The sequence below is a fragment of the Lepisma saccharinum genome, chromosome 27 (assembly GCF_977018435.1).
Source record: "Lepisma saccharinum chromosome 27, izLepSacc3.1, whole genome shotgun sequence".
Taxonomy (NCBI): Eukaryota; Metazoa; Arthropoda; class Insecta; order Zygentoma; family Lepismatidae; genus Lepisma; species Lepisma saccharinum.
This window is the reverse complement of record NC_139255.1, coordinates 34,749,314-34,770,729: the sequence shown is the minus strand read 5'-3', so window position 1 is coordinate 34,770,729 and position 21,416 is coordinate 34,749,314. Positions and strand designations below refer to the sequence as shown.

General features: G+C 37.2%; 1 protein-coding gene across 3 annotated transcripts in view; it reads right to left on the bottom strand.

Moving 5' to 3' along the window:
* The window catches only part of LOC145980090 (uncharacterized), a 96,574-nt gene that overhangs the window by 21,060 nt on the left and 54,098 nt on the right, over positions 1–21,416 (bottom strand). For 2 of the 3 annotated variants that reach the window (XM_083113088.1, XM_083113089.1), the window contains 5 exons: positions 8,980–9,411; positions 7,424–7,581; positions 5,111–5,241; positions 2,374–2,513; positions 1,171–1,461 (listed from right to left, as the gene is read on the bottom strand). In XM_083113088.1, coding sequence (XP_082969214.1) covers positions 1,171–1,461; positions 2,374–2,513; positions 5,111–5,241; positions 7,424–7,581; positions 8,980–9,411 — 1,152 coding nt within the window. The remainder of the gene's footprint in view (positions 1–1,170; positions 1,462–2,373; positions 2,514–5,110; positions 5,242–7,423; positions 7,582–8,979; positions 9,412–21,416) is intronic. The other variant, XM_083113090.1, reaches the window with a different exon arrangement.

The window sequence follows — 21,416 nt, the reverse complement described above, 5'->3', positions numbered from 1 at the left end:
AGTCTTTTCCGAATGCGCACAATATCAAAGCATTCGCATTTATAATAAATAATTTACAAGATGTATAAAGTGGTAAACTGGACATAACAACAACAACAACAACAAATAATAATAATAATAATAATAATAATAATAATAATAATAATAATAATGATGATGATGATAATGAAGCAGACATGTCCTGTTTGGGAGTAGAACTCAGAACATTCGGGAGAGAAGTTGTTAATCAAGAACTCAATATTATTTGCCGCCGAGGAAGAAATAGCATGTAAGAAAGTGTGAAAGTCTCTCAGAATAAGACACCAATAGACGGTTTTTCTCTCTCCCCCCATCTTTCTTTTTCTTTCCAGTTTATATCATTCTTTTTCCGTCTTCCTCTTTCTCCCATCATATGTTTCTCTCTTCTTTCCTCTTCTCCTTCTTATCTTTCCTCTGTTTCTTTCGTCCCCTCTTTCTTCTCTTGTTCTCTGTCTTTTTTACTTACTTCTCTGTCTCTATTGTTCCATCTTTCTCTCTGCCTCTATCTTCCTACCATCTCTCTCTCTCTCTCTCTGTCTCCTCCGTTTCTTCATCACTTTCTTTTCCAATTTCTTTATATCATTATCTCTCTTTATTCTTATCCCTCATTATTTATCTTCTTCCCCTGATCCAATTGTGTGTGTTTCTTTGATTTGATTTGAAAGTTGATAAGATGAAATTCATGACAGGACAATCACAGACAGACACACATGGACAGGAGCACAGGACAAAACACAGGCAGCACAGAGGATTATATTGGATGAGAGTCCAAACGCCAGAGCCTCGTTAGTTTGCAAGAATGCAGTTCAGGGTGTACTACATGGAAGAGAGGTTGACATATGGGTTCCTTGACAAGTAACTCCTTACACCTTATGTGTGTCATTCTTGATCTTTTATAAATGGTTTTGAAAATTTCTAACGTATTTGGGTGGGCTCATAATATTCTCGCAATGGTGACGCAAGCGTGTGGTGATGATCTCGTAACCTCTAATAGACTAGATCGAGAATGTATGGAACTCTACCCTCATGTAACAGTGCAATGCAGAGCGGATGGTAGAAATCAATTACCCTCTTACTTCCCTTTCATAAAGATTCGGTGTCACACAGTTACGTCACATCTTACCCTCCTTTAATCACAAATCAATCACTTGCCTTTGGACGAACAATTCCTCACGAGGCATTTTTCCGCAGTAGCTTCCCCGCTGGATCCTTGTACGTAGCACCAGAGCCCACTTGGTCCTGGATCGACTCTCCGGCAGTAGTTCCTTGCGGCCAGTTTGCTCGTGTCGGGGAAATCGTTCTCCGTCGTTTTCTTCACTCTTTTGGACGTCCACGGCAAGCAAACCTTCCCCGTCAAGGTAACGGATTGGCTCCCTATGTACTCGCGACCTTCTTCTGTCAGTTTGCATTCTGGGAAATCCGTCGAAATCTTATTTTCTTTTCCTGTGCAGAAAGATACAACAACATAGGACGTATTTATACAGGGAGCCGGAATCCCTCGGACAAGTGTTTTTTAGTTTAATAAATTAAAATTGATGTTTCAGCATTAAAGTTAAATAAGCAAAATACTTGACATTTCTTACATAATATAAATTATTAAATTTCATTTATTTCTGCCGAATTTTCACGATGATAAGATTCAATTGGAACGAATCAGTTTTGTATTCAAAGTGTGGACGAAAATTAGTGCATAATAATAATAATCAGTCATATTTTTATCAGCTGGAAATAGCAAACGTGCTGTCACCTTCTCAATCTTACATTCTTCTCTTCATTTTGACGTTATTTTCCTTCGTAGAATAGCCATTTTATACATATTTGTGTTCTTTTAACTAGAAACATTGTAGGAAATATCTGTACGCCATTATATATGCATTTTTACACGATTTTAAAATTATAAGTATCTTCAACAAGAAATTAACAGCATTAACCATGTTTTATTTTTATTTTGTTCTCGTTTTGTTCAACTTTGTACTGAATTTGGGCCGAAATCTTGGAAATTGTTTGAAACTATTCTTAGCACAGGTCCAACATTTGCAGTTTATTTTGCCATTCATCGACACAATGGACCAGACTGAAATAAATAAAGTGTGTTAGGACTTCTTTTAGACTACAGTATAGTTCCTTTTCAGGCCATTATTTGAGTTTTTCTAGCAATATTTCACCATCTACACAGCCAAACGCTTTCAATAGATCACGAAATGTTTTGCTTTGGACTGAAGGGGCCCGTGTCGCTTGTCGTTTTCCGTTTCGGTGTTGTGAAATCCCCATGTCGATTGTCGATTATTCCTTCGGTCTGAAAGTTTCCTGAAACAAACGAGATGTTATTTTATGAAAAATTCAGGGGTTACCCACCTTCAGGTCGGCAGAAGAAGGTCCAATAGGCTACGTTTGGCGACCCGACACTGAACCACCTTAAACTCCGAACCTCGCCAAAATTATTCGAGAGAATTTTGGTGTCGTTAGCAAATACTGTCAGCTTGTCGTCATGGATGCTGTAAGAATATAAAAACTACACGAATTGCAATTATTTTAGAGAAATAAACCGGAAAGATTTTTAGGTTAAAAGTCATAGGTGAAACCAGCGAAGAATAAATTCAACATTTCATGCAGTAGAAAAGGGAATAAATTAATAGAAGTACCGACTTTTTTAAAGTTCACTTCATGCCCAGTTAAGCTAATCGTGACTGGACCTACAGTTTAAAATTTTAAGTAGGACCTGAATCACTATGTGCCTCCCCCAGCTATCCAACTCGAGACCCCTTGATTTTAGAGCAACGATGATACCGCTACACCAAATAAGAATCACTAAAGTGAAGCGTACTAAATGGCCATGCGTACGTACGGTAGTTATAGAATTACTAGAATAAAAGAACTGAGATTCAACCACATCATGACATACTGAATTTTAGAAATAACAAAAATAATATTTGAAGACGTGGTTTTAGGGAGTTGAACAGTGAGAGTGAAGACAGTCATATGTTAAGAAAGTTGATGGTAGTAACAGAATAACATTAATGAGATAATCCCGAGAGTTTTTATGAAATATTAACAAATATACAGTTAGCGGTATCGCAAGAGAGTTTGTTGAGGTAATTGTTACAACAGCTGTGTATAGTAAATTAGAGTATTTTAAAAAGTAAAATTGTTTTGACCTGATGAAAGTTTTGAATAAAATCCTAAACATAGTAGATGAATTCACAAAGATTGATAGTCTCATTTCTAAATTACTAGTTAAATGTGCAATTTCTAAACACAGCAATGTACAATGTAGTTGCTTTTTTCTATAATTAATTATGTTTGCTACATTCATATTCTATTCTATATGAAGTTTATTTGTTAAAAAATAATGGTGCATCAGAATGCAGGTTAAATGGACCCTCACTCATGGGAATGGGATTTCTTACAAAAACAAAATACTGTAGAGGCGTCTTGTAATGTATTTTCTAAAGTAATTAATTTAAAACTAATAGAGAGATCAATAACTAAAAGTAATGCATAAATAATGACTAAAATACCAATGCCTATACCTCAGAAAGTTTATAATGGATCAGTTTCCGCCACTGGGTATAGTCTGTCGACTGCTGAAAGACCTTTTCCGCTATCACATGAGTACTTTCATCCACTGACAGCGGTGCTGGAGTCAGCATGTTCTTTGTTCTATTCCCTTTAGAAGAGTTACGTATATAAGCTAATGTGTGGCTTGGTTGCTACAGTCACAACGAAGGAAAAGGGAACGCAACCGGCACGCTTGGACAGTAGGTATTTTCAGGAGTTTCTTGATATTATTTCCTTCTCCTTTTGAAAACTGGTGCAACAGTAGGGGAAGGAAGGGTAAAGTGGCCACTCTAAGGTTTGATGAATTCTTATCATACCTTTTTTAATCAGCAAAGTTATAGAGACATAGACCAATAGTAAGTATAATAACTTTACTTCCAATTTCATTTTTTTTTTAAATTCTTGTTGTTTAGAAATGTACACGTTACTTATCTTTAAAAGAAAGTACGAAGTGGCCACTTTGCCCGCCTAGGTTGGGTAAAGTGGCCAGCCCTTCCCATTTTACGTGCATAGGTAAATTAACAAATAACATTGATTCAGAGTGTGTATTAAATCAACACAAGCTGAAGTAATACACATTAGGAATAAGTATTATGTTTTTTAAGTATTATCTTAAGTATGAAATCTTTACAAGATAAAGTAAATAGTAATTCGTAATCAATAGTCTATCAATAAAGGATTAGGCGTAGGCCTATTTGCAAAATTGCACTCAAACTCATCATCTTCTTCGTCACAACCGGGGCACTCTTCGTGTGCCACTTCTTACATTTTAAACATCTAATCCATCCTTCATTGCCTTTCGAGTCTGTCTGTTTCTTCGCCACTTTGCCCGGAATGACGTCATTACAAAAACTGTGGTCTAACGTCTAACCTACATGACTTAGCGTTTTCAAAAACACATAATTTAAAAGGTTATTTCACCCTGATCAAACAGCACAAGAGCATATAATTATAACAATTACTATTATTTAGCTATAATCAACAATTTGTACCACTTAGCTAAAATCAGACTTGCGAAAAAACAATAAAATGAGTTCACATCTAGAAAAGTGCAGTCTCCCGCTTCAAAGTCACAGACAACTCTGACAGCATCCGTGGCGACTGTTTCGCCCGGCTCCCGCGTGACGGAAGCGCTATACAGCGAAGAAAACTCACATGGCCACTTTGCCCGCACTGGCCACTTTACCCTTCCTTCCCCTATAGGCAGTCGGTATGCTTGCGCCAAATACACTTTCGGCAACAACAGTCCGCAGACCACTCAGTGGCGGAGGCTGCACCAGGGTAAACCTCCTTAGGTATATAATAAAAGCTGTAATTGGGTACTTATCACAAAAAGGGGAAGCAAGAGATCAGTTGTAGTATCCCAACTGGGAGTCCAGCCGGCAGGGCCTCGTTAGCCTGTAGTTAAAGTTTAGATAAAGTTAAAACTTGACAAATGGAATAATACGTTGTCGTTCATGTCCGCAAACATATGCTTATATGTACTATATATGTTTTTCATTCTACTTCATTTCCTTTGTATAGCGAGACTTACCTGATGTTTATGTCAATCCAAGTATCAGTGCTAAAAATTTTCGGCATTTTATCTGTAACTGGGGTGCCTTTTTCGGCCTTGTTGTTATAGCATGTTAGAGATGATCGTAGATCATGAGAATTTAGGGTTACCTGTAACAAAAAGAAACAAAAATATGTAGATCATAAAGTCATTGCACTATTGATTTAAATTAATCAATATCTTCTAGAAACAAGTAAAGAAAATATTTTTTTCTGAACTAGGATATCTTGTAATTTTTACAAATATCAGAACTAACATTTCTTATTTCCAGGCACTAAAAGTACCCAAATAGGTAGGCAAAATTTTGAAAACAGAACACTAAAAATTTTAAAAATGGACATTAATTTTTAATATTGTGAATAATGAAAATCTGAAAATTCAAAACCTGGCACCAAAAAATTAAATTTTCATAACATTAACAACAGTAATTTCCAAATACATACAGAAGATTGTAGAATTCTTATATGAACCGAAGCATCTCACAGCTTCTATATTACAACCTTCCAATGACGGAAAAATTTGCTCCCTATATACTTATGAATTTCCCTTTCCTCCCATACAGCCCGGTACAATAAACAATTACTCAAAGCTATCAAGCAATCGTCAATTTATTTTATTGGTGCATATTTAAATGTAGTAGTTTATATACTACTTGACAGAGTAGGAGGTCTGAAGGATGAATTTTACAGTTGTCACGTACTATGTGCATTAGAAATGGTTCAAGGAGGCGAACGCCATTATTCTTATGCTAACTGAAGATTTATTGTAGCCATCGCGATAGGGAGAGGAACCTTCCCGTATCTCCTTAATCTGACCATAGAAAACAAAAGCACAGAAACACACTTTTTACACTTTAAACATTAGTTTGTCAATTGTATTTAACATGTTAAGCTCTTATAGACACTAGTAATTATAATAGGTTATAACAGTCGAAATAGGCAATTTTAGGCACAATATAATTTTTATATAGTAATTATTGTACCGGGAAACGCACTTCTGTGCTTAAAGACTATGAACCCGTACATGGGGAACCAAATAGTCATTTTGGGGAAAATTCTGGCTCTCCGAAGAGACACTCGACACATGTCGCTTGGGACCAAGCCTATCAACAGCAAGGTTTCAGACCGTAGCGGCATGACAGGCTGCACAAGCCTGCGTTCGATTTGTTAAATCCTCAATCGACATATGTCGCGTGTCGCTTCGGTCTGAAATCTCCCTTAAAAGTATTATGGAAATTGAGTCTCGACCAGGGATCGAACGTTGGTCTATAAAATTCCGCGTCAATGCTCTACCACTAGTTTATTTTTCAAAGTTATTTTTTGTTGTATTTCTAGTTTTACATGTTTTTTTTCAATGTATTCACTTTGTAACGAAGTAGGCCTTCAACCCGTTGCCAAGGCAAGCGACGCACTGGCTCGGTCCCCTCGAAAGACCAAGACCGGGCGGCGCTGCCTACAATTTATCTTTAGTTTAAATGCCTCGACTAATTCTCAGTACCTTCGGGACATGAGATCCCGCATACCAGAGTTCGGGTAAGGGTCTGCTTCTAAACTTGAACTTACATATCTGTGAAATCTTAACTCTATTCTCATGCACGATAACCACTTTGATGCTTGACTTAACCATCATGACCGCACCCGCGTTCCACTGACCAATGAGAACGCGCATGCGAGTCACAAGGGAAGCAGCACCTTGAGACTGACACACTTGTGGGTAAATAGGGCCTCCACTCCACTGACCAGTGAGGGCGGGACATCCCGTCAAACCAGAAGCTTGCCAGTAAACCAAATTAATATATATATATAATCCTAATTTACTTTTCAACTTTGTTCTTCAGCGTATATCACGACAAATACATACAAATGCCCCATCCGGATTCGGATCTATGCTCCTCGGTATAGTTGAGCGCTATGCTAACCACTTCAGCACCGACGACGTCGGTACCACTGAGCTAATTGGCGAGTTTATAGCTTCCTCGTGATTTCCACTACTCAGCTACGGAATAAACAGTGTAAATGGAATCGAACTCATGTCAAAATAAGATTCAAAACTATAACGAATTGCTACTACGTAGATTTTCAGCCTCGAACCCGCGTTTCTGGCAATCCGTGCCATTGCTCTACCACTGAGCTACCTGGCTTCGCATGATATTTCGGCAAAGATAAGCTAACAGGGACTGGACCTACAGTTTAAAGTAGGATCCTAACCACTGTGCAATGTGCTTCCACCGGGTATCAAACCCGAGGATTCACAACTGCAAGAAATATATCCAACCGTTGTTGAGTGACTCACCTCGCAGGCTCTCTTATTGGTGACAGGTGACCCCCGAAAGAGAACCGTGATTTGTCGGTGAGCTCTTACTGAAAACCACACTCCGAGGCTCCCGTTTGACCTGCGTAGCTTTATCCATAATCCATGTTTAGTGTTTGTTGTCACGAAAACGTCACAAACTAGAAGAAAGAAGTGCTGAATGTAAATACACATTATATTATGTCTTCAGAGCAGGGCTCGAAGGGGGTTCTTTTTATTAGAGCGACGAGAAAGTGACGACTAGTGAAATGACTCAAGTATTAAATTAATTAATAATAGTTAATATTAATATATTTCCATAAACATCAAAGAATATAAAATGCTTTGGACACGAGCCTTGTTGAATTTTCTTTCCCTTTTTAAAATTTAAACAGACTGAAATCGTCAATGGTAGTTAACTCGCCCAACTGCGGATTTATTTTTTCAATTAAATGTATGCATCTTCAAGGACCTGTCTTAATAATACTTACTAAAAAGCAATTTGTGAATTTGTGCAAGTGAAAGATATTTTCACATTGTTATTTTGCGTATGAACTGGGATTGGATTTCTTGGTTGACTGACTTGTATTTTGGCTGTTCGATTAATCTGCCAGAATATTCGAATCCACTAGACTCAACAAATAATAATAATTTACAAATACAATAAAGTAAAAACGAAAACTACAAGTTTGTCGTAAATAGATATATGTGCACACAAAGTATAAATATACACCTAACCTATCCCAACCTGTCATTTTTATATTGGCTGGATCGGGTGTGTGGCTTCAAAAGAAGAGCTAAGGATGAAGTAACACAACCAGAGCCGTAGCCAGGATTTTTTCGAGGGAGGGGCCAAATCCAAAAATGTGTGTGTATGTTTGTATGTTTGTTGGTGTGTATCTATGTGTGTGTGTGTGTGTGTGTGTATGTATGTATATATATACACCGGGTGGTCCAAAAGTCCTGCAACGGTCACATATCGTGAGAAATACACATCGAATCGGAAAATGATGATATTACACTTGATTCCTCACCCCCGCCCTCCTGGGGTGGGGCGGGGGGCAACTGTGAAATTTTAAATGGAAACCCCATTTTGTATTGTAGAATTAGAAAGATGACTTCATTCCGAGTCCAACGAGCTATCAACCATTCTCCTAGCTCAATTAGGAAAACGGAGATATGGTGATTTTAAATTTTCGCAGATTTCTGGAGCCTACCTCTCTACACAACAAACACATTCATTTATGCAAGGACAAAACTTTTTTTTTTTACAAATTGTTATTTTCGTAGCTTTTTATATGTTTATATTTAAAGATTTCATGGTTCGAGGGGGGTCATGACCCCCCTGGCCCCTCCCCTGGGTACGGGCCTGATCATAACAAACAGAGTACTTACCTTCCTGTTGAGAGAGTTAAATTTCCCTTTCAACCAGTTTAGGCGAATTGGGGTTTCGGGAAAGGGGATATCCCGTTCCGCCTAAAATGTTCATAATTAAAATTATGTTGATAAGCAATTAGGCAAAATAGAACAACACGTCACTGGGTATAGCAGATAGTAACCTTTATCGCAACTGGTATTCCACATAACGGGATTGCCACCTTCAGGTACAGTGAAGGTAACATAATGCGGTTCCAAGCCTTCCTCGTTTGCATATCCAAGGAAGGGCTTGCGGTCCCCCTGGCGTCCCATCTGGAGAACGCCTCCTCGAAACTTGACCCAAAGATGGGCCCAGCCGGTGGAAGAGAGAAGACCGGGCGTCACCCCTTCGGTCAAGATCTTCCCTCTTCTTTCGGAGCGGATGCTGCTGTCGTGGCCCAGCTCTATCTCGAACACCGGTTCCTTCTGAACAGGGTGAGCGGAAAAGATGAGGATTGCTCTGTCGCTCGTGTCCTTTGGAGAGAACAGCTTCACCGAGAACCGCAGGTAGAAGCCATCCCTCAGGTGGATGAAAGTGTACGCATCATACACTGAGGCGCTCAGCACCATACAATCTGCAAGAAGATCGTTATGATTTATACAACGTAAATACTTTAGAAATGTTTCTGATTTCATTTATGATATGACCTAAAATTTACTATGTATAATATGGCCAAAAAACTAAAAACATAACCTATGCTAACACATGGGCCATTCCATGCCATAGCGCCCCAAATCTCAATTTTTAAAATTAAATTAAATGCTGTAACTATATTATATTTTGTAAGTTAATAATCTAAAATTGTCATTTGGATATAAATTAAAGTATTATATACATAATTAAGCTAGAAGGTAGATGGTATTTTACACGTTATTCGTTTATTTTAACTTCTTTATGTATTCTGTCTCACCCGTGACACCAAAAAACGATTAATTTCTCCTTTAACTATTACATTTTCCCTTCAACTCCACTATAATATTAAAAGGTCAATTACCTTCTCTCTCTGTCTTAAATAATTTATTAATCATAATTTGAAAATTCACAGAAATTAAAATAAGTTTCTTATTAAGTAAGGAGACACAAAAGTGTTCACTTATAGCAATAAATCTAGGCAAGTTTCTTAATGGTGGTTATGTTAAGTCAACAGTGTTTAGTTTCATAATTCATTGCACAGAAACTGTTGAGAAAAATGTTGCTTAAGTATCAGCAGATGTTAAAAATGAAGGCTGTGTGTCACACAGTCGTGACATTGGAATACCGCATATTCATTATTTAAGAATTATTTTTCTTTTGGAGTAGTGTCTGAGCTTTCGGTTGAGAAGGGATAATTTTAATTCGAGTTCGAATTTGACACAGTCGTCTCACCCATTGTGTTGTATGTGCAATGTTATTTTAATTGGTCGACACATTCTTATCGAATGTTCCGTTTTTACTTTCCTCAGGCAAAGTTCTAATCTTCCCAACTGTTTATCATCCATGGCAGTGTTTTTACAAATATTTTAGATTTTTGAGAAGAGGCCATTTACACATTTCTGAGGAAGATTTTAGTTTATCTTTGTTTTTTTAATATATTGTATTCGTCCTGTGGAGAACCTTTAACCTTCTCCAAAGGGTTCTTTACAAATCTTTTTAACTTTAAGGTAAGGTAAATAAGATGATTTTCATAGTACATTTTGAAGGGTGCAAAAAGGGTACCAACGCAACCCACGAAATATTAAATCATTCATTCATTTATTTTTACAACATATTTTTGACCATATTGAGACAAAACCAACTGAATTAATATTTCTTCAATGAATACAGAAGAAATTCAGATATCTTAAACAATTGTTTACAACAGAACGTAAGCATAAACATTTTTAAACAATCGACCAATGAGATACAAAGGAACTAAGGAAATAGTGTTAATTAATAGACTGATTGGGATATTTATGTACAAAGCAACATTTTTACGAGCAACAAGAGATGTGAATGTGGTTGAGACAATTCAATGCTGACGTGCATAGTATTGAAATGCCCCAAGTATAGAAAGGACAGACATATTTTATACGAAATTCTATATAAATTAAAAGCCGGCCCCGTGGCGGAGTGGTTAGCCCATCACGCTACGACGCCAGGGGTCCCGGGTTCGAATCTCGACCTGGGCATGAATGTTTGTGAGTGTCCATTCATCAATTTCATAATATCATCACTCATCCCCATCTTCGCAAATTAGCCAAAAGTGGCACAAAAGGCGGAGTAAAATAAAGCAAATCAAATCAAATATATAAATTCAATGTACAATTGCAATAAATTTGACAAGTTTGATGGTGAATACATCCAGATGTGCAAACAGGATGCATCCTGCTAGCAATTTTAGTAAAGCATAAAATACGATTGCAAAGGGGTCAGGTTTATATTTTTGTTTCATTACAATAACTATACTGAAGTATGGGGAAAATGAGTTGTACAAATAAAAATATTTATTTACATAAAACAATAATGTATAATGAAGGGAGCGTGTGTTCTCCTGAAACGTCACAACGAAAAACTGTTTTCTTATGCTTGTAATAACATAACCGTAAACTACAGGAATATAATAATGTATGTACACTAAAGAAGAGAAAACTGATGGACAAAAAATTGTTTAAAAGTTATTAGGTCCAAAATAGAAAATGAATGAATAAATTTCATGATCATGCTTTGTTTCACAGGATGTGGTGGAGTGGTTCGCGTGTGAATTTTAACTGTCATCTATTTAATCAATTCATCAATTGCCCTCATCGCCATGATTAGCTACAGAGGTAGAAACGCGACAAAAACTAAGAAAATTAGAAAAAGTAGCATGTAAGGCATGCATATTAAAATTATTGTCAAGATATTGAAGTTTTATCGAGATAATAAGTTGATATGTCCAAACTCAAGGTCAAGCATGGTTCTACCATTGTGCCATTACCATTTTCAATTATCATTAATTTATCATTGTGATAAATCTATATGCAGTGCTAGCAAATCAGTAAGTAACGCGTTCATTTTTTAAAATTTCATGTCTCTTTTTCTCGCTCTCTAGGTTAACCACGACGATGAGTGTGAATGATGAACCTATAATGATACGAACACACCAATGTTTTATCCAACATTCGATGCTGGAACAGAAGTTGGTCCTAAAAATATATCTTACACGTTGTACCGGAAAATGAATTTTTATATTTGTTTATTAATCACAGACATAGACGTACCTCTGTCCCACTGATATTAAAACAACCAACTAAAGTTTAATTATTATATTCGAATGTGACTTGTTTTATAACGGCTTTTATACCTGTGAGTAATAACAATGAAAATGTAAATATCTGTTTAAAGCTATGAAGATAATGGTTTTCTTCATTTCTGGACATAGGAATCGAATTCTTAATCAATTTACACATTCGAAGGGCTCATTCACATCGTCACTATCACACTGCCCCTCCAACCACGCACACACACACACACACACACACACACACACACTTGTTTTCCCTCACTCAGTTCTGCCTTACGCTTCTCCAATGATCAGTTACCATCAGGATTATGTACAAGGATCTTGGAAATTTTTATTTCTAAACCACATAAGTTCAATATCAAACCCAAGTCAGTCTATGGGTATAAAATAGCCTATGAAGTTCATTACTGTGAAATGAAGAACAACATATTAATTATTAATCATAAATTTTATTCACATAAATATTATCGTTTTGTACATACGTCGCTTCTTCGAAGCTACTTAGTAATATTCATATCAATGAATTACAATTACACACGATATATATAATCGGTGTTATAATAATTGCAACAGTATTCAATAAAAATATATTTCAAACTGAACAAGAATGAATTTTTTGTGATTACATAATCTTTCGCACAAGGTAGTAATGAAGCTTACTTATGAAATGTAAAACAACACATTTAGGTACCTTCTATTTAAAATAAAGTGATTTGTATTCATGGACGTCAGAAAAGGGAAGGGCAAGGGGGGCACGCACCCCCTGGAAAATGAATGTCCACCTAAAAATTATATATTTCATACATAATTTCATTTCAGTCAGAGTAATTTATGTTAATTATTATAAGTGCGTTGGAGGAATATGATAATTTCAGACTGAAACAGTGTTTTTTTTGAGGGGGTATAACTATTATGGGGGAAAATATTCTTCCCTTCTCCGCGGAAAAAATACCTTTCTTGCACCCCCTTTCCCCCGGAAAAATCCTAAGGGCATCAATGTTTGTATTCTAGTTGAGAGAGCAACTCTACAGGCACCTTAGATTGACTTATTAAAATTCAATCATGCCATAACCAATTTCACTATCATTTTTTGAGTTTCTTATGATGAGAAGCGGTAGGTATCATATGGCATGTAGAAATTATTGATGCTGTGTTTTGTTACAATTACCTGAATGGTTTGAAAACGATGGTGAAAGTCCCCATGCTAGTTCTAATATGTACGGAGTTTGTCTTTGAATTTCTGGTTTCTACACTGGTCCTTACAATGTACTGTTCATCTGATGCGGAACACAGTTCTTGCTTTAGATTAAACTCGACGATGACAATGGATGACGGTGTGATGAAACTGCATAGGAGACAATTAAACTCATGCTGGTATTTGGACCCCAAAACTGGAGGACAATGTCTTATCCTGGCACTCAATCAGCTCGTCCAGCGAGACGGGAAACAAAAGTTCCAGTTGTGTCTATTGCACTTAGAGTCGAGGTTTTGAGGATGCGGATATCATTGCACTCTTTGAAGCACACACGCAACTAATATTATATGTTTTTCCTTCGGTCTGGTACTGCACTTGTTGACTTCTGAAATCACCATGAGGGTTGCATTGCTTATCGCTGGATTGACAGGTCACTTGCATAGTAGAATGATCGAACGTAACGGGTGCTATACCAATTTTATGAACGTGCGGGACCCTTGAAAGATTGAGGTTCAAACTAAGCAGTGGGTTCGAAAACAGTTCGGATTTATTGTGATGCGAGTATAGTGCGTTGATGAGATTACCCAACACGAAAATGATTTGCTTCGCTCTATCGAGCTCGATATGCCGGTGTGCACTCCTCTCGTGTCTTGAAACACTGGTACCTTGAATATCACCACCGAGGTACTTGTTGGAACCTTCCATCCCAGTTCTTATTGGGACATCCTGAAACGTAGCATTGGTCCGTTGCAAGCCTTTTCCAGAAGTTCCTATGGATGCAGGTGCCGTGAAAGTTAGCGGCGTCAGGACGACCAAGATGGCACATGTGAAGGCAAACGACATGGCGATTCTTCCAGTAGCGAATGTTGAAGACTCGTGCCTGGCAGAGGATGCTAGAAGCCTGATTTGATAGACCCAGAGGCAGACATTATATAGGAAGCAAATCACGCGAAAACTTCATGCCCTCAATGGACCACGTTCTGTGTTAATGCACAACCCTTCTAAAATTAATAACATTCATGATTGCGTCGCTTCCAAAATAGCCACCGTGTTATTTTTTCCCCTCTCTAGAGCAAACACCGTCGATTGAATTCTTCGGAATGGATTTTGTGGCCTGTGAAGATAAAAAAAAGGTCGTCACGCTCTCTTGTTTTAATTTATCGGTTATCTTCCACGTCTAGCTACCACCAACAGTGATACGCAAACCATCTGAAATTTAACATCGATGTAAAACTACACTTTCTGGCTGATACCGAGACTTTTTCGATACACACACGTGCCTTTCAGAAGAACGCTGTCACTTTTTGGTTGATCGCGACGATGAGAATGAATGGTGATGTAGATGAAATTCATGGAGGGACCTGAGTAAGAGAAACACCTATGAGCAGGATAGGGAACCCGGAAATTCCGGTGCCGAGACTACATATAGATTCGGTCGCTATACTGAGAATAAAGAAAACGAGTAAAATGTAGAGAGAATGAGAAAATGAAAAATAGTGACAGTAAAAGAGAGAGAAAGGAAAGCAGAAGGACTAGAAGGAGAAAGGAGAAAGGAGAAAGATACGGAGAAATGGGGAAAGATAGATGTGAGACATAGTGCATTCTTCTTCATAAATTATATATTGGGTAGGCAACTAAGTTCCCGCCGTTTTTTTTAATTGGAAAAATCTCTATGACATTAAATACGTTTGGCACGAATATGTACATCATGCGAAAGAGAATATATTGTTCTACCTAAATTTACGTTTCTTTGTTACTAAGACACATTTTTTTGTTATTTACAGATCATTAAAATGGAATATCAAGTTGAGAAGAATGAGCATTTTCGACACCTCCTCCTTTTTGCCTTTAATCAAGGTTCTAAGGCCGCAGAAGCTGCTCGCAACATTTGTGCTGTGTATGGAGTGGGTGCTATAGCTGAAAGAACCGCCCGTGATTGGTATGCGAAGTTCAAAAAAGGAAATGTTGACCTCAAAGACGCATCTCGTTCTGGCCGTCCAGTTGAGTTCGATGAAGAGCGATTGAACCACCTCCGCGTCAAACAACAAGGGAACTGGCAGTGACAATGGGTTGCTCCCACACTACCGTAGAGAAGCATCTTCACTCGATGGGAAAGGTTCAGAAGTGTGGAGCATGGGTGCCTCACACTTTAAGTGTCACCAACAAAAATCAACGAGCCACAATCTCCGCTGGTTTGCTTGCGCGGCACCGTGCAACCCATGGACACAAGGAATGATTTCTTCTCCGAATCGTTACTGGCGATGAAAAATGGTGCATTTACATGAATATGAAGCGGCGTAAGGAATGGCTGAGCCCCGGGAAACAAGCGACCCCAAGCGCGAAACAGGACTTCATCCGCGTAAAACGATGTTGTGCGTATGGTGGGACTGGGAAGGGATTCTCCATTTCGAATTGCTTGAAAGGAACCAAACGATCAACGTGGAACTCTATGTGCAACAAATGGAACAACTCAACACGGCTATTCAAGAGAAAAGACCGAATCGGCAGCATGGTGTTCTTTTGCTGCACGACAACGCTAGCCCTCATATCGCCAATATGACCAAGGACGCCATTCAAGCTCATGGTTGGGAAGTGCTGCCACACCCACCATACTCTCCCGATTTGGCACCAACGGATTTTCACCTCTTTCGATCTCTTTCAAATGCTATGCGGGGAGTTTCGTTCAATACTGATGCAGAATTGAGAGCTTGGTTGGATGACTTTTCCGAGTCTAAACCACGTGATTTCTACCGACGAGGTATTGAAAACCTTGTTGAACGTTGGCAAAACGTTGTCAACAACACAGGAGAATACATTATTGATTAACTACTTGTATCTGTTTATTGAAAACTAACCTTTTAACACCTTCCTTAAAAAAACGGCGGGAACTTAGTTGCCAACCCAATATATATATATATATTAAGGATTTAGGCTGCTTAACGGGGGGGGGGGCGAAATATGTGTTTTCCATGATTCCACTGCCAATTTAATATATTTTATGGTATTTAAAATAAACAAACCAAGAATATGAAGGTCAGGGATGAGGTTTCTTTTTATTAGAAAAAGAAGCGAATTTAATCAATTAGTAATTTAAGAACACAAGTATTAAAATTAGATATTTTTTTTGCATCGTTATTAATAGGACAAATGTATAAACTAAGTAACAATAATGTTGTTTGTGGAACTAATTGTAACAGAAATGAAACCAACTGCCCCTACAGTAAAAAAATGTGACGAATCCGATCTTGAAGACTCTACCACTCTCTAACGTATAGGTTCGCCGCCATCTTGAAAAAAAATGGAGGCAAAAATTTACATTGAAAATAAAAAGATACACAATATCTGGAAACACACACAAAAAGTGAAGATATTCAAAATGAAAGAGCAGAAAATTTGCTAAATTATGGGTTCTATTTGATACAGCTGCCATAAATCTTAATTGAATTAGAAAGCTTCAATTATTTACTTTAATTTCTAAAATTAACGACACAAATAACAGCAAATATGTAACAAACTGTAATTTGCTCGCTAAAGTCACTGGACCAAATTCATAGCAGATGATGGTTTTTGTTTCGTGTCTGTAGAATTGAGGATTGAGGAGATATGTAGTTTAAAACAGACGCATGTGTTTTCCTATATTTGACGTGTTTTATTTCTTGCGATAGTGGTGAGAACGTAATAATTTTCTGTAGTGTTTCGTTCACTTGCATTTGTTTCGTGTTGCTTTTGATATTTTAAAATGTATGTGGGCAATTCCATGTGTGATGGAATTACCTTTTGGGCAGCTATGTAATTACATATTTCCCCCATACGATTACATAGTACAATATGTGACTTGTCGTGCTATATGTATTGACACAATGAAGTAAGTACAACTTCAAGCTTGCAAAAAATGTAAATTATTTGGATGTACTAAGCCGATAATTGTGTTTAAAATCCGTGTGACGCAATTACCTTCATGTAAACATTCTTTGCAGGTGCATGCTGACATTTTCTAATGTTCAAAGCATGTTCATCATGCCAGGAAAGGACAACTGGAATTGTTTTTGTATTCTGATACTTATTTTTATCCCAAACAGTGTGTGACGGAATTACCATTTGTCCAAATACGCTATACACATGTAATTGTCATTGATTGATTGATTGAGTTAGTGTTTTAATTTCACTTTATGCACAATAAGGCTAATCGGGGCTGGACCTAAAGTTTAAAGTGGGATCCAAACCACTATGTGCCTCCATCGGATATAACCTGAGACCCCTTGATTACAAGAAGATGACCATACCACTACGCCATCGGGTATTTAATTGGATTATTTTCAAAATATTATAATGCAGTCCAACTGAAAATTGATTTTAATGATCGTACTGTAATACCATATTGGTCTTTTGAACAATGCAATAACAATATGACAAAATATTTAGTTTCAGGTAAGAATCAAAAGTAAACCAAAATTCTCGCTTTTTTTAAACGAAATCTACATATTTGGAAACTATATTGGCATAATTGTTTGGATAGGTCTAAGTTTCATTTACTGGATTGTCAAAAACATATCGAACACGCTGTTCAAAAACAAACAATACTGTTTGTTGGGATGTTGGTCAAGATATGTTAAACGATCTCCTTTAGTCAACTTGCAAAGAAATTCCATTGCATGAGAGTCAAGCTAAATAAGGTTTCTGAGAATACCATTATATATTTTCAAACAGGTATCTTTGGTTGAAGTGGCTTCCTGAGAAGAATTTAACACCTTGGATTGCAGGGTACAATGAAAATACTTCCTGCAAAAGGAACTCCAAAAATCAATGACAGCAAATTGTATGGCGAAATAGCACTTGAAGATCCTCCTTGATGGTCTCTATTGCTGCTTGGAGTGTCCATAGCACCTTACTGCCATTCGGTTATGTTCCCTTAATCTTATAAGTTGTCGTGAATTCATATGCTGCCTCTTCAATCGCTTCCGTTCATGGCCCTTCCCCTTCATTTGATCATAATAATTTTCTTTCTTCTCTGCCTACTTCTGTACTGACGTTAATCTGCTGTCTTAACAATTATACTCCAGAAACATTACAGATTAAACTCAAAATGAGTTAGAAATATGTAGATAATAAGGTAACCTTATGATACCTCACAAATACCACTTGGAGCAATTCCCAGATATCACACACAGCTCGTAATTTCGTCACAGCGATATACAGCCATTCCATGAACATTCCACGTTTTTATGCAAAAAAAAAAAAAACTGAAAAATTGTGACGGAATTAACATTTTGGCTTACGTATTAAAAGACTCGTATATCTCAGTTTACTTACACACAATATCATAGTGATATGCACCAATTAGTCCTTCTAGGGTATGTTAATCTTACCGTACTATCATATTAGTGCCTTCTTACCATATACAATGAGTTCACGAATCGTTAAAATGCGCAATTAACATATCATGCCATATATATTGACGCCATCTTGAAAAATACTGTTTCTAACCACCTGCCGTATTGTTTTTAATGAAACAAAGGCATGTTCCATTAACTACAAGTATAACTTTTGTATGATATCATCTTCATTAATTTATATACAAAGCTTTTCAGTTTTTGGACTGGAGGTCGACATTTCCGTGGAATTGCCCATGTACAATACATTTAACTAATATGATACGGTAAAATGCGGTTCTATAACAAGATAAGTTGACAGACCAGCGCAAAACCCGTCACTTTGCAATGCAGAATATTTCGTAGATACCTGGTGATGACATGTTAAATTCAAACTTCAAGGTAAACTCCACCGAAAGTATTTTAAGTTTTCTAGAGAGAGAAAAATACCACAATTAGTTATTTAATCCATTGCTAAAGATTTGAGTTAAAATAATATTGTGCTTTTGCATTGACAATAATTTTGATTACTGGTGTACTTGCTATAAAAAAAGAAGAAGAGAAAAAGAACAACATGCTAGCAAATTTAAATACGAATGTTAGCAAACGCATGTAAAATTCACGAAACAACATAAAGAAACAAAAAAAATATTAAAGATGCAAAAAAAAGAGCAGAAAATACTCAAAAATGATCTAAAAGTAAAAAAAAAAGGCAAAACATGCAAAATTAACACAATGTTTCCTGGTTCTAGTTGAAGGGAAACAGACTGGTATCAGGTGCAGCATTGTCTTAAAGACCAAGAAAAAAAAGATGGTTTCATCAACTTCCTAGCCCAAGTTATCGCTCTTGACAGTCATAACTCGACCCTCCTCGTCTGCATTCCGCCGTTCCTTGCTGGCACCCATACTGCACAGAGTAACAAGGGTAGCAGTCAACTGCAAATGGCAAATCATTCAAAACGACAGCACACTGCTCCCAAATATCATCATCATTTCCTACTCAATTTACGTCATGAACGCTGCCGCATCCTGTATAATCCTTTTCATACATTATGAAAATTACAACCGTTAATGTTACGGAAGTATTGAATTTGACGCTTCTAATTAAAAATTTCTTCCTGTTATAATTATAGGTAGTGTCTGCTGCCAAGTTCTTTTTCTGCTGGAACCTCAAAAAAGATGCGCGTGGCAGTAGACTCGGTCTTTGTTTTATCGTGATTTCATCATGCTATGTATGCAATCACGTCTGTAACACATACTGTGAAGTTGTAGCGATTACTTTCACACAAATGTTTTAAGATTAGGTCCCTCAGCATTATTCTAATAATAAACCTAAATGCTCTCGTAGTTAGGTTAGGTTCTGTTAGCATTAAAATAATATCGCTAAATGCTTTCTAAAGAAAAAGGTTCTAAATTACGTGTACATTCATTCCCACTAATCATAAACTTGCATTTCTCTCATCTTAATCTTTTCTTAAGATTTGTAACATCCTCTTAGCAGACGAATTACGTGGCAGTAACAAATTTGACGCTTATTCTTACTGCTGACACGTTGCAGCAGACTCGGCCATAATTATATGCTTCTTTTTTGTTTTTAGTGCTTATTTTCCAAGGTTTTAGTGTATTTTTGCCTGCTTATTTGGGCACTTTTTAGTCCGGTATCTACTTATAAGTGACTGAAGTTTCGTATGGAGAGATGATGAAATTATAAGTCTCCAATAGGAAAGTACCGTAGAAAGTAACCACAGACAATATAGAGATTAAATAGATGCAAAATCTGTTTGCATTTTCCCGATAACTTGTCAGCACGTGCTCATCATGTGCTACAGACATGTGAACCGCCCTTGATCTTTTATTACTTTGCATATAGTTAGCATCCTCGATGAGTCGATAAGTTTTCCAGGAATCTCCAGTGGCACTCACAATCTGCAGTACTCGCAAACACAACATCAAGAATGAATGAACGAGAGTTTATCCCTTGGTGCTCTCTCACGTGACACCCGTGTTTGCTATTGGCTAGATTTCATTGCTCCAGTTGGGTGGCGCGATCCGATAAGAATTGTCGCTATTTTTTGCCTCGGGTAAAAATAAATTGAAGGCACTTCTCTCTCTATTTCCCCCTTTCTTTCTCTCTCCTGATGGTGTAGTGATAACAAGGTGTCCCGGGTGAGGTACACAGTGGTTAATATCTCATATCAAGTCCAGTCCTGATTTACCTGTCTATACATAAAGTGTATTGAAACAAACTTAACTTTTCCTCTCCTTTTCTCGTTCTCCCCGCTCCTTCTTTCTCTATCACTTTGTCCCTTCTATCTCTCTCTCTCTCTCCATCCATTTATTTCGTTCTTTTTGTCTACTGTTCAACCACGGAAGGGTGTTGTCCTAATTGCGAACACTTACTGCCTGAACAGGAATATCTCGAAGGGCTGTGTCCTAATTGCGAACATATTTCTCACTATCTTTGGACGTGCAACTTCCATACTTCCGACTGGTCAGTGCCTTGTAGTCACAGTTGGAACATAAAATATTCGACACGATTAAAGACGTCGCTGAAGTATATATAATTTAATAATAAACGTGTGGCCTATTTTTTACACGACTATAAAACTGCACTATTCCTAATTGAAAAGCGTTTCGTCCATTAATAATACAATTATTAACTTTACATAAATTTCAAATTCAAATTTCAAAACATATGACACTGTTCTTAAAAAAATAGGAATATCACCAATCTCATTGTACTTGTTAGTGTTCCTCACCATCCTTTCCTTCAA